The sequence below is a fragment of the Amphiura filiformis genome, chromosome 15 (genome assembly GCF_039555335.1).
Source record: "Amphiura filiformis chromosome 15, Afil_fr2py, whole genome shotgun sequence".
NCBI lineage: Eukaryota > Metazoa > Echinodermata > Ophiuroidea > Amphilepidida > Amphiuridae > Amphiura > Amphiura filiformis.
This window is the reverse complement of record NC_092642.1, coordinates 58,431,662-58,445,782: the sequence shown is the minus strand read 5'-3', so window position 1 is coordinate 58,445,782 and position 14,121 is coordinate 58,431,662. Positions and strand designations below refer to the sequence as shown.

Below are 14,121 nucleotides of genomic sequence, written 5' to 3'. Positions count from 1 at the left end.
GGAAGACTAAGTACAGTTCAATAACCTTTTACACAATGCTCCATCGACGATGCGTCAGCTGCAAATTTAGCTAAGATCATTATACAAACAGATTTTCGCAGCCAACACCTCCTTTAAAGATATAACCACTTCAGTCTGAAAAATAACTGTTACAGATTACAGCAAAATAATTAAAACTGTTACAGGTTTTGTCAGATGTTGTTACTCATCGATCAACGTTCAAGTGCAGACAAATGTCTTTTGGAGATAAAATGTGTCAACAGAGCAAAAATTCGACATAAAGTCACAATTCATAATATTGACTTTATGTCCAGTGTCCACCTATTATATATAGAACTGCGTGTTAAACGGTCGAAATATGCAGTTGAGGTTTTTTTTTCACTTTACCTTGTTATTTCAGCTCAAAAAAGATAGAATCCCTTTCCGGCAATTATTACTAGTATTATTTCATCATTTTGAATATAAAAGAACAAATTTAAAATTTGAAGGAAATCGTACATTAGGGCTTTAAAGACCCTTTCGGTGATCCCAGCGCAAGTGTAAAAAATTAAAATTGTTTATAAATTGCTTAAAAATGAAGTATAATTCATTCAAATTGTCATTTGCTATTTTTGAAATGAAAAATTTGGCAAAAAAACGAAGAAAACAGCAGTATTGACGAAGATGAAGCCCCATTGTAATAACTGTAGCTAATTTATATACTGACAGTATATAAATTGCAGATTTCGGCTGAACCATTAGCAGGCTATGTTATGACTAAGGTATCAAAATGTGAATTTTGATGATTTTTACGATCGTCAGGATACGCAAATCACTGAATGGGCCTTTAAGTGTTCAGAAATACTTTTAGGTCTCCAAACAAGGGGTCAAAAAAGTTTTTATTTTCCTTATAGAGGGGGTCAAAAAAGTTTTAAACAAGAAAATACCAAAAGAACGAGAACATACAAGTTTTTTTTGTGACAATAAAGCTTTTTTTTACCCCGATCATGGGCAAAAAAAGTGTTAAATACATTATTTTGTTTTTGCGCAATAAAGCCCTTTTGGCTTTTTATACATGTATTGTACAGCCTCCATAAGAAAAGCCCACTGATAATACCGGGTCAATATTATGCAACCGGCATTTTTTGTTTTTGCCCAGAAATTTATACCCCCCCCCCCTTACCCCATGATCAAGTCTTTTAGATGTTGCTCTCAATTTTCCCTTTATTGTTCCTTTTATTTATTTAATTATTGGTTATAAGAATAAAACATGCAACTCCCTTACTAATGGGCATGTATTGAAATTTCATACAAGGCACATCATGACCCCGGGGTCATGAGAATGTTTGCACAAGGTTTACGTGCTGTGTAATACAACTACCAATATAAATACTAAAACGGCATGTAGAAGTTAAATATAGTATTCGCTGGAGTTTGAAAGAACCCATGCAAACCCGGCATACAAACCGTTATATTGGACAACTTACCACCGCTCATGATTATGGCTTCCAAACCTTTGTTTCTTTGTCTTATATCGTGGATTGTAGTCCCCTTGGTCTGTGGTAGTAACATACTTATCTATCCATTATTCGGGGAAGGTAGTCATTACAGTGTTATGTATAACATTGCTAAAGAATTAACTTCACGCGGACACACGGTCACCCTGTTGGTTGGCGATATCTTCGAAGATAAAGTTCTAAAGGGTGCTGACGAAGAGAGGATCGAGTTTATTTTCCATAAAACGTGTCTAACATATGCCGAACGAATTGAAATCATTGGTAACATGACCAACGCAGGGTTAGAAGGGCGATACATGGAATGGATGAAGGAGGTCTCCTCATCGGATTTCTTTACGCAACATGTAAAGGAATGCGACACAATATTAGGTGATGAAGACTTAATGTCAAAGTTGCAGAATTGTGACCTCTCCGTGGCGGATAATAATCACGATTGTCCTGTTGTGCAATACTTACGTCTCAAATATGGCGTTAAGTTTGTATCAGTGTCCGCCATTATCACAATTCCGTCCATAGACTTAATAACGAAACGTATACCTTTTAATCCTTCTTACATGCCGGAAATTACGTCTACTTTAGATCACGTGATGACATTTTCGGATCGTCTGAAGAATGTAGCAACATCTTTTACTATTTTGGTTGTCTTTACACTTCTTAATATCCCCAAGTATGAAACAAGAAGAAAATTTGGCATGACAGAAACAAGTCCTTATTTTGAGGATGCGGAGCTGTTCTTAATCAATACTGATTTTGCGCTGGATTTTGCCAGACCGTTGTTGCCCAGTGAGATTCCAGTTGGAGGACTGACCACGGAAAAAACAAAACCTCTTTCAGAAGTAAGTACTTTTTCAACTCTAGTACCATAAATAATGTCTTTCTTACCGCGTTTCTGATTGGTTAATTACGGCAAATATTCTTAGGGAGTGTTCAGAAATACTTTGGTGGGAGAGGGGGTGGGCACTTTTTTGACCTCCCTCCAGAAAACATGAAACTCTTTTGACCCCCTTTTAAATAACAACTTACTCCATTTATGCAGCAACGAACTCTATCACAATTGTACATATGTCTGTTTAGCATTTATTTATATAGGCCTATTTCCTACGATATGTATTAACATATATCGTTTTACTGAATGCCCTATTGAACTATACAGTGGCAGCGGGGATGAACTTATTTTATTCATGTTTTTAATACTAGGCATTCTTGAGCGCGCGAAAAAAAAGCAATTTCTGACCATATTATGTTAAACCTTACAGGATTGGATAGAGTTTCTTGAGAGCGCTGGTGAAGATGGCGTAGTGTTGTTTTCAATGGGTTCTTATGCAACTGGTCTTGATGAAGATGTGGCAGGTCTCTTTGCTGGAGCCTTTGCTCAATTACCTCAAAAGGTTATCTGGAAGTTAAACGGAAAACCATCGGCCACGTTGACTCCCAATGTCAAGGTTGTAGACTGGATACCACAAAATGATCTGTTAGGTAAGCCTGTAACAGTCGATTAAGATTAACCAGCAAAGAGTCTCTTCTATATCAACATAATTAGATGTACATTTGATACCATATAATGATCTGATAGGCAAGCTTAAAGAGTCAAGTTAAAAAAGCAATAATGTGTGATTTGCTCACAAGGACGCCCTTATTTTTTATCGAATTCTACTTTTTGCACTATAATAGTTGTAATACCCAATGGTATACTTAAGTACCCTGTAAAAAATCCGAGTCTGAAGTGCTTTTTTTACTGGGGTTTGGAATTTATTCGCTAATTCCCCCATAGAGCTGCACAGTTAAGTGCCTAAGAAGTTTTCTTTTAAGGAATAGATAAGCTAGAAGGGAAAAAAGCGAGTAGATGACAAATGAACGAAAACTTTTCATTTTCAGCGATCGCAATGAAGTTGTCATAAGACTCTTTACGTCAAATAGAAGTCAGTCACATAGCATGCATAGGGTGGTTTATATAATAAGATAGTTCACAAGATATAATTGTGTTCACATTAAAACCAGGCCTTTGTATGCATGATTTACACGATACCGTTCACAGGTCATCCCCAGATCAAAGCCTTTGTATATCACTGTGGTCTGAATGGTGTATGGGAAGCTGTATATCACGGAGCACCTGTGGTGGCTGTGCCATTGTTTGGTGACCAATACGACAATGCACAGAGGTTGGTGTCACGTGGTATGGCGCTGAAAGTCGACATCACCACACTGACAAGCGACGAATTAGCCCAAGCTATACGTACAGTCATTAGGGATCCAAGGTAAGAGTTCGAAAACTCAGCTTCGCCCAGATATTACGATCTTAAAACATCGTTATAATTGAATCAGGATATTAAGCGGTGAAAATGCCCCATATCTATGCGATTGATAGCGATGAATAAATAGGAAGTCATCTAGGGTCAAAGGACATTTATCACACATGGGCTGCTTTTAATTTGCTATGGGATTTTACACACAGCATCATCCAGCAACGCTCCTTGCATCATTTCGCAACTAGTGTCGGAAAATTTGGCATAAAGAGAAGATTTCTCTCAAGTGGATACTGTTAAATGTTAACCGAAATGTCATGGGCTGGCCCCTATACTGATTAAGCTTGTGCTGTTAATACATGTTTGACCGCTGTATTAAAAAGAAGTTCGTACGAAGGCATTTTGCATCATTCTTTTATTCTATCTTCATTTTTGTCTCTATGTAGGCATAACCATGCTTGCACGCACATGTAAGTCTGAATTTTGGCGAATTTTATGGTGTTCTAGTTCAAAAGTCACTGATAATCACACTTTAAGTTAAATTATCTGTTACGATTATTCTATATGGTAATTGTATTATTCAACAACTCTTCCTATACCTTTGTACAGGAGCCAACTGCAGTTGTTAAACCGTGATGAACCCACACTTTTACTGTAGCGTATACGCGAACGCGAGCGAGACTACGCGTTACGCGAGAGCGCGTAAAATTCGTCATGCCTGGAACCTTAATGTGCGTATGCCAGCTTACAAGTTGAATTCAGTATTTTTCGGGTAGCGGCTAAACATTGCCGTTTTATTCTTTAGTTTTATTGCTGATATCAAAAGAGAAATCATCGAAGTTTTTGTATTAAAGGCTGAGTGGCAATGATTAACTGACATTCCTCGGAAAATAATCGTGAATTATACCATATTTAGCTTCTTTTCGTTGTTGAAAGGGAGCTGCCCTCGCGAAGTAAACCACGCAGAAGACGCGGCCGCATCGTTGTTAAACGGTGATGAACAACGGTGAAACATGATTGAATCCCTAAGCAATAGTAATTTGCCATGTAATTATCTTATATGATAAGGTAAAATAAACACTTTCCCGATGTTTTCCTTCTTTTTCAGTTACAAGAAAAATGCCACTCGTTTATCCGCCATATTCCGAGATTCACCCCGAACACCAATAGAAGTAGCCGCTGATTGGATAGAATATGTTATACGTCACGGTGGCGCCAAACATTTACGATCTGCTGCTTTAGATTTGAACATATTCCAGTACCTACTAATAGACGTCATCGCAGTCTTGCTATTAGCTTTCATTACATTTATGATCATCGTATACTGCAGTTATAGACTATGCTTTAGAGGTTGTAGAAGACTATGTAGCGGGTCAAGTAAAGTAAAAAGTGAATAGGTTGGTATGTACGAGGTATGTACAAGGTAATGCTGCACATCGACAGCCTACATTATGTTAGTTTCACGATGAGCTTTATTAAAATAAATTCGTATCAGTTTATAAGTTGCTTGACGAATTGAGAGGTTGCTAGTCTTATGCAATAGCAGGTACTTACTTCTAAGCGTGAACCAAGGAGAGCGGTTTTTAATGGATAGACGGGCGTATGATAGCGGCGTTTGGAAATGGTGGAATTGATTTAACCACAGATCCTGGATCTGTGATTTAATATACATATGCTTTAAAGTTAGCGGTAACTTAATGCTCTGGGTGCTATAATAGCAATAGCCTTTAACATAAAAGTCCCACTTTTGAGTTATTTGCTCAAAATATCAGTAGCTATCTTACGAGTCTCGGAGTCAATACTAGGCTTGTTTGTACTTATTTTAATGCATTTTTCATGCTGATCCCAAATATGGTAAATAAGATGTAAAATTCTGAAAATTTTGAATAGAAAAAAAAGTGAAACTTGTCTCTGCAGCCGACACCCGCATGGAGAGAGTAAATGAACACCGTAAACTACTAAGCAATATTTCACTGCATTTTTCAGCCAATATGGGCCATTCCAGTTGAAAGACATGGCCTTAACCTTCCACACAGGGCGTGTGAATTTCAAATGGGGTTACCTGCCCACAACAATGTTATTGTGCTCATATCAAGATATTATAAGGACGAATTCACGCAAATACATGTATACACAACAAACCTTCCTTCCTTCCTTCCTTATACGTGCTTACCTCAAATGGTTGAGTATCAACGCACGGGCTTTACGTGCACAGTTTACCTATGCACGATCCTGGAACCTAGGATTGATTGCAAATATCAGAACCGGGGATGTTCCCCCTTCTCTTTTCGAATAGCTCTGACACTTAACGTGCACAGGGTTTGACTCTTCCTGTACACGGGATCAACGGCTTTACGTGACTTCCGAATCACGGACGAAGCACATACACTACCTATATCTGCACGTGATAAGCAGTGTATGGGGGCGAGAAGAAATTCTTCAATTAAATTCTGAAATTAAATTTCTGAACTGAGTTGAAGGATTTCTGACCATATAGGAACTTTTTGGGAGGGAAGAGAATTTTCACCTAAGGCAAGCCCAAGGCTCGAACCCTCGTCGATCGTATCTCCCGGCCGGCAACGCAACGCCTTAACCACTCGGCCATCTCGCCCTCTCACTGATATTATCCAAGGCTCGAACCCTCGTCGATCGTATCTCCCGGCCGGCAGCGCAACACCTTAACCACTCGGCCATCTCGCCCTCTCACTGATATTATCCAAAACAAATTAATTATTAAATGAAAAGTATATGTTTTAATGTTTTAACTTGCAAAACATAATTATGCTAATCAGTTTCTGTTTCAGTATTATCCAAACTATCTGAACAGATGTCAATTTCCAAGCCGGCGCTGCTTTCACCATTCATTCACTTTCTTCAGGAACAGTTATTCATCCAATCTGTTCCACTTACATTGACAGATGTGTTGTTTCATAAACGAGACATCAGCAAGTCGACAGCAGAGTACATCTCCTTTTTGGGAAAGATGTGCACTTTGCGGGCGTACTCCAAATCGTTATTGCTGGATTATCAGCATATTGAATGCGCAAATTAAATTAAAAGAGCCTTTCCTTTAGCGATCATAATAAACATTATAACATTACCACTGCCCCAAACTCATGTTTATTTTTAGTTATATAACAAACAAAAGGGGAATTCCCATACATTATTATAGACATTTTAAAATTTATTTTATTTATTTATTTATAACATTTGTCACAAGGCCAGGCAGATCCAATATTGATTACACAATAAATTGAAGGATTGCCCTTACATTAAAATCAGAAACATAATAAACGAAATAAAATATTGCAACACAGGGTATTTTTCCAAGTGAATACTTTCATTATCTACAGTTGGTTTCAGAGAAGAACGGCAATCCCTTCCTCCCTGTGTTCCCTTCAAGTTCGCCGATCTGCGCCGACCAACTAGTCTAGTCACCAGGTGGCTTTGCCATGCACCTGAATGATTTATTTTTCTATCCTATTTCTTCGTAATCCTTAAAGTCCCTCCTAGATTTTGCATCAAAATAGGTCAATGACCATAGAAACCAATTGGCATTGACATGTTTTGGTGTGTAAATAGGTAATGAAACATTTTACATATTGCTAACTAGCATTATGTAAGATCGTTTATTAATACGAAGACCATCAAAACCGGAGCAAGTTTAAAATTTTGACCCTTTGACAATGACGAATACTCAGATAAGTGTTAAAATAAACAGCGTTCAGCCGACTTTTTTCATATTAAAATGACTCAACAAATGACGATTATTCTGCAGGGAAAAAGTCGATGAAGAAGTAATTTTATAAGGATAAGGACACAATTGCGTGAGACAATTGGATCAGTAAACCAGTTTGAAGACACATGAAAAGAAAGATAATACTGTTTGGACTGACATCTCTTTATGTGATGAATGATAGATCTGTTTTTTCCTGTCTGCGATTCGTGTAGAATATGAGTTAGAAAATGGATCGACTCTGTGACGATAGGCATGCAGGAAACGAACATACTCGTACTTCCTCACAATAATTTTTTTATATACTTTACTTTCGACATTTACGAAGCCACGAAGGTGTCGAAGCCATCAAATGCATCAATTGTGAATAGATTTGTTTATGATATATCTGGAGTAGCAGACTCATGTAAACCTTTGTTGCATTTAATGATAATACTTACTGCCCAGCTTCGAGGGGCGCGCCCGGGCGGTCAAAAAGTTCGTAGAACAAGGTATGCTACTTAATCGTAAGGTAATGAATTTAAAAGCTTGGTCGCAATAGAAAACATTGCAAAAAACATTGCAAAAATGTTTGATTTTTACATAACTGTATATAGACTGCGCTGCATTCCTTTTTTTCTTTTTTTTTTTTTGATAAACAATTCATACGTTTCGCATGAATGAAACCACTTAAAACTTACGACGAAACACATCACATCTCCAGTGACTGCCCTGCCCAGAGAAAAAAGGACTGCGGTAGTTGGATATGACCTGTGTGACCCACCATATCTCAACACATAGACTCAACCTCTTTCATCTCGAATCTGAGATGAATGTTAATGAAGTAAAAATGAATGTGGGTGGTAAATCTTAACCAATAACAGATAGGCAAGCATACATGTTTATGCATTAGCCCAACCCACTGTGTTCACTGAACCCAACCCACGTGGGGTAGCTCTATCTGTGTCATTCAGATTTCCTTTGACAGCTTAACCATCGCGTATACGTGCGCGACGTCAAGCGTATACATTGGACCTTGTGCAAATAATACGCGCTGGACGGCTATTCAAACGGCTTAATCTGTAAAAACCACAGGATATGTGCATAAACAGACAAGACTGCATTTTTAATGAGGTAACATCATACCCACTATAGAGTGCATAGTTCATTGTATATTCGAAATACAGTAGACCAGTTTTCTCATGGATATCTGAGCTGTTGAATCAGAACAGGAATGATGAGTTTTCCATGGTCAGGTCAGAGAGATTAATTTAGGGAATGATAAATTAAACTGGTCTACTACAGTAGACTCATGGATATCTGAGCTGTTGAATCAGAACAGGAATGATGAGTTTTCCATGGTCAGGTCAGAGAGATTAATTTAGGGAATGATAAATTAAACTGGTCTACTACAGTAGACTAAACTGTATATGGACAGGACATTCTGCAGAGGAAGACTACCTCCTTAAGTGAGAAAGAATTTGGATAGTACTCTTTCAAGTACCTTGTTCTACGAACTTATTGACCGCCCCTCGTACGTCCATAGGGAGATTTGCCACAACGTCGCAGCCATATTGATTAGATTTTGTCTGTATAATAATAACCCTAAGGATTGAATCATGATTCTCCTGTAAGCACAACCGGATTTTCTATTTATTGCAAGCAGAACGTTTAAGATCAAATCAAAAATGATAGCTATCATATAATAGCATTTGAGTTGAAACCTTCAATTGTGTATAATTCATGTATATTCGCTTCAACATGTTCAAAAACAAGTGAAAGTATATCGTTTTGATACGATTTGTTTATCAAAGAAAAGTATCTTTCATAGTAGAAGAATGTGTGGTATTATAAGTATTAGTACCTGGTGCTGCGACAACCCGACTCAAAAATCAAGCTTGGAGGTACATTTGACAAAATTGGTGTGCGATTGAATTGACATTGGAAAAGAACTTAAATTTGGAGGTTTATTAAAATATTGCTACCAAACTTAATGCTCTGCGTGCTAGCCATAGGCTTCAACATAAGAAGTCCCAAGTTTTGACAAATTTTCTCAAAATATCAAGAGTTATCTCAAGAACCACTGAACCAATACTAGGCTTGTTTGTACTCATTTTAATGCATTTTGCATGCTGATTCCCAATATGGTCATGAAAATATACATTTCTGAAATTTTTGATTTTTTAAACAAAAATTGAAACTTGTCGTCTGCAGTCGACACCCGCGTGAAAAGAGTTAAAATAACTTGGATATTATTCAAGGCCTGGTTCATGGTAATCATAAAATTAAATCCAATCTTGTTAGTGTTGAAAAACCAAATCTAATAGGACAATTTACTATCAATCCAATGACAAACTGGCAATTTTCAGGGCAATGTTAATGTTTTTTGCTTCGATCACAAATTCGTCAGTCAATAATTACGAGGTTGTAAAAATCCTATCGCCGCGAAGTGATACGTAAAAGCGACGTCATCACACACAATAACGGTATACACAAGGCACAAAAAGAACTCGTCAGTTATAGTCATCCATGCTGTTCAACACCCTGATAATATTGGATTATTCTGAAATATACATTTGGTAATTGGACTTTGTTTGCTCATTTGACATCCTGTTCGTGAAGATCGAAAAAGAATTGACCAAAAGTTGCAATTTTAACGATTCAATTGTGCCTGTTACATTGTGTGCTTTATTGATTGGCCCGTGGTGCTTGTGTGCAATACAATGATGCGTTCCCATTGAAAATCGTTGAATTTGCAACTTTTGATTTTGGGGTGAGACGATAATGGAGGCGCATATGTTGGTCAATTCCTGTTTGATTTTCACGAATAGGGTGTCAAATGGGAAAACGAGGGCCAATCGTGACCGTTCACCTCGAATGAACCGTAAATCCGGCCCGGTCAATTTTGTTTTATTTCGTGTATAGAAAATATATATCATAAGCTTAAAAATGGTATCATTTGACTTCAAACGATATCCAGAAGCGGGGTTATGGTATATGTTGAACTCTACTTCTTCAACAAAATGATACCTTTTTTTCGGTTCTATATGTGTCTCTTTTTCTACATTGCTGGTAATAAATATCAAACAATCATAATTGGCGGTCATTTCAAATCATCCCCAAGTCAACGAGGTTCAGGGGTCAATGTCGTCTCATTGTTAATTGTTGGTTATACAATCCTAGACAAAATACAATACTTTGTAACCCATCACTTGAACAGGATTTAGCCAAAGCAAGTAAAGACTAGAGCTATTTAAGAACTCTATTGAAATAGGTAGAAGCTTATTATCCGCCTCAGCAATAGGATTATTGATTGGTTTAAATGAGATACACGTCGCACCAAATTGAGGTGAACCTATGAATACGACCTTCATGCTCAGAATACAACTCAGAATACAATTTGCTGACTTTACGGCCATTCGTCGTGTACGGCCACAATTAACAAACTGTATATTTCAAAATAATCCAAAATTGAACAGCAAGGATAACTGACAAGTTTCTTTTTGTGCCTGGTGTACATGCAAGCATGTGCAGTATCGAGGAACGGTACTTACTTACTATTTTAAATAGAATTTTAATTTATATGCTAAAATTTAGAACAACACTTTCGGCAATAATGAATTCCAAAACAATGGATGCAAATTCATAGTTTAACTACTCAATGAGTTGCAAGATAGACTACATACAGTTCAACAACCTTTACGCAATCGCTCCATCGACGATGCTTCAGCTGTTAGCGAAGATCGTTATATAAACAGATTTTTGCAGCCAACACCTCATCTTTAAAAACCTTCAGGCTGAGAATTATTAAAATTGTTACATATGTTTATATGTTTTGTTAGATGTTGTTACTCATCGATCTTCGTTCAATGCACACAAATGTCCTTTGGTGATCAAATCATAATAAATACATCGTGTTTTTGCTCTAGCCCTAGAAGTGTAATTACGGGAAAGTCTCCTATGAGGCATACTTCAAAGCTCTAATGATCTCAACTGTGTTAAATCGTATGAGTTAGAATAACAGGATGAACTGGAAGCAAAGTGTAACCCAGCAGGTCTGTAATACTATATTGCTACTTGCAAGGCGTATTATTAAATATGCAGAAAAAATAACAGGTAAATATAGTTCCTGGGGAACACAATTTTTCAAGAAATTCGATCAGTAAACTAATTTAAAAGAGACCTGAAAAAGGAAAGTAATTATGGTTAATTGAATGTGGCATGCTTTACGTGATGAATGATGGCCCTGTTACATCTTGTTTGAGATCTGAGTGGAGTATAAGCAACAGAATGGAGTGCATCTGTGATATTTGTCAGAAAATTAGGAGGTAAATCATATCAAATTGAAAAGATCTAATTGTGAAGTATCTGCAGCAGACTCATCCTTAACTTTCATTATTGTTCATGTTATACTCTGTCCATAGTGATATTTGCCATAACGTCGCAGACATTTTTGTCTTGTTAAATGATAATCTTAAGCAAGGGCTATTCTAGGGGGGAAAGTCACTACACGCCGGTAAATGGAAAGTTTCCGCACGGACTTATTTGTCTCTGTTGTTAGTAAAACGCAGATATAGCCCAGTCAGGGGGACTATATAAGGATCACCTAATGTGTACATAATTGGCAAAAAAGGTTTTACACTATTATTGGTTTAAACAAATGAGTGTATGGTGTACCAGAAGCCAAAATGCACCTTTTTATATTCATATCACAAAAAGGCAATGAAGTCAGGGGCGTAGTCAGCTTTCTTGGTCGGGTGGCGGAGGGGAGGTTGAAATAAAAAGATATAAAGGGAAGAAGAGATAAAGGGAAGTACAGAGAAGATAATGAAAAATGGAGAAAGAGAATGGGAGAAGGAAAAAATGTATATAAACTCGCTCAACATGAGCAAATTATGAGGCTGGTTCAGCCACTGTTTGGTAATTATAAGAAATCTCCAAAATTATAGGCAAAATTTTAAACACAAAGTGTATACGCGTCAAGATATTTTATGGTTAAAATGCATCAATACTGATCGCTTGATGTAAATTTCTGTACAATATTATGAATTTTGATAGATGATCTAGTACAGATAAAGTATACAACATGAAATTGAATTATGAACATTATCATGAAACAATCGATTGTTGTGAAAATACATATTGAGTTTAAGCTTTCATTTTGTTCAAAATACGTATTTGTTTCGCACATAAATTGTGATCAAGGTTCTTTTAAAATAATTGTACGTTTTTAATATTGTCACTTGTACATGACGTTAGCAGGTTTTTCACTAACGCAGAGACCAAGCTCTAAAAGCTTTATCTGTAATGTAACTAACAAACTAACAAATCAAAATTTAATTTTATACAAATTCGTTAATTTTTATAGATAGATACTAAGATGTGCTCTGAACTGGACTTAATTTCACATAATATAAGGTCAACTTAGGGTTTTGAATTTGCTATTTATTATAGAAGGAATAGAATTCTAAAAGTTGTATCTGTAGTATAACAATAGGTACATTTTAATTGCATCGTAAGATGTTCTGGTCTTAATTTCCAGTAATATAAACCAAAACACAAGATTCTTGTACTTGCTTTTCATAAAACCTTTTACTATGATTTGTAGTGTAACAATAGTAAAATTTATATTTGATTTCTTAGTTACCTGTGTTGTGAGATGTGCACTGAACTGGAATTAATATAAAGCAAATATATCTAATTCCCCTCCCCTTTACGAGACTTGCCACTATATGTGACGTGTCATGTCAAAAGGAGACACTTTTGGGCAGGTTATAAATTTTGAGGTTTTTACATATCTTAAATATAGAGATATTTTGCTCCACAACGCCGTTTTCGCCAATGAAATCGGCCATTCCTAAGCGAAGATATTGAGTTTGTAAGTTATGGTATTATAATATTGGAAATTTAGATATCGGCCTTTAAAAATATTATTGACAGTGTTGAGAGTAGGAATTACCTTGAAAAATGTCTCAAAAAATACAAGATGCCAGTTATATTCCGGTCTGAAACTATCAGACAATATTTTTAACATTAACAGCATCACAAATTCGCAACAAACCCAAATGGTGCAGATTTTTGGTTATATCTCCATTTACGATCCTGCCCAAAAGTGTCTCATTTTGACATGACACGTCACATATTATCCTTTGACAAATTCTTGACTTGATGAATTCAAAAAGCAAATAACGTGTGCTGATAATAGCCCTACTATAAACCAAAAACCGCGCTATATTATAATAGACCCTGGCTATATCCAGAGAACTGCTCAACCCTGTAAACTCAAACCATGTGACCTCTCCCCTCGAAAAAAAAGCACGCAATCTAGGGGCGCTGAATTTGTTGATTTGGCACCCCCTTAGAACGGCGCCCAGGAATGTGCACTCCATTGCCTCCTTAGCCACGCCAATGCCTAAAGGTAGCAAAGGTCCTACTAAGCATCTCAACTGCATATTTTAAACACGGATCTGTAATTGTCACTGCACGGATTTTTAATGATTTGAAACGTTTGAAAATGCACCTACTTTTATATACAAGTATCAATCTTTGTAAATTTAGAGTGTTTGGTAGCAAATTTGGTATCAAATTGGGTCTACCCAGCAAACACAAAACGTTTTCGACATGATTCGCAAAAGGTTATAGAAGGTTGTCAGAAAACGTTTAAATG

The 14,121-nt window shown here is 36.7% G+C and overlaps 1 protein-coding gene across 1 annotated transcript; it reads left to right on the top strand.

Moving 5' to 3' along the window:
• Window positions 1-1,389: 1,389 nt before the first annotated feature.
• LOC140170677 (UDP-glucuronosyltransferase 2A1-like) lies at window positions 1,390-6,442 on the top strand. The gene is made up of 4 exons (XM_072193922.1): window positions 1,390-2,332; window positions 2,753-2,972; window positions 3,532-3,751; window positions 4,848-6,442. The coding sequence occupies exons 1-4, from the start codon at window positions 1,475-1,477 to the stop codon at window positions 5,134-5,136; spliced, it is 1,587 nt and encodes a 528-aa protein (XP_072050023.1). The 5' UTR covers window positions 1,390-1,474; the 3' UTR covers window positions 5,137-6,442.
• Window positions 6,443-14,121: the final 7,679 nt, after the last annotated feature.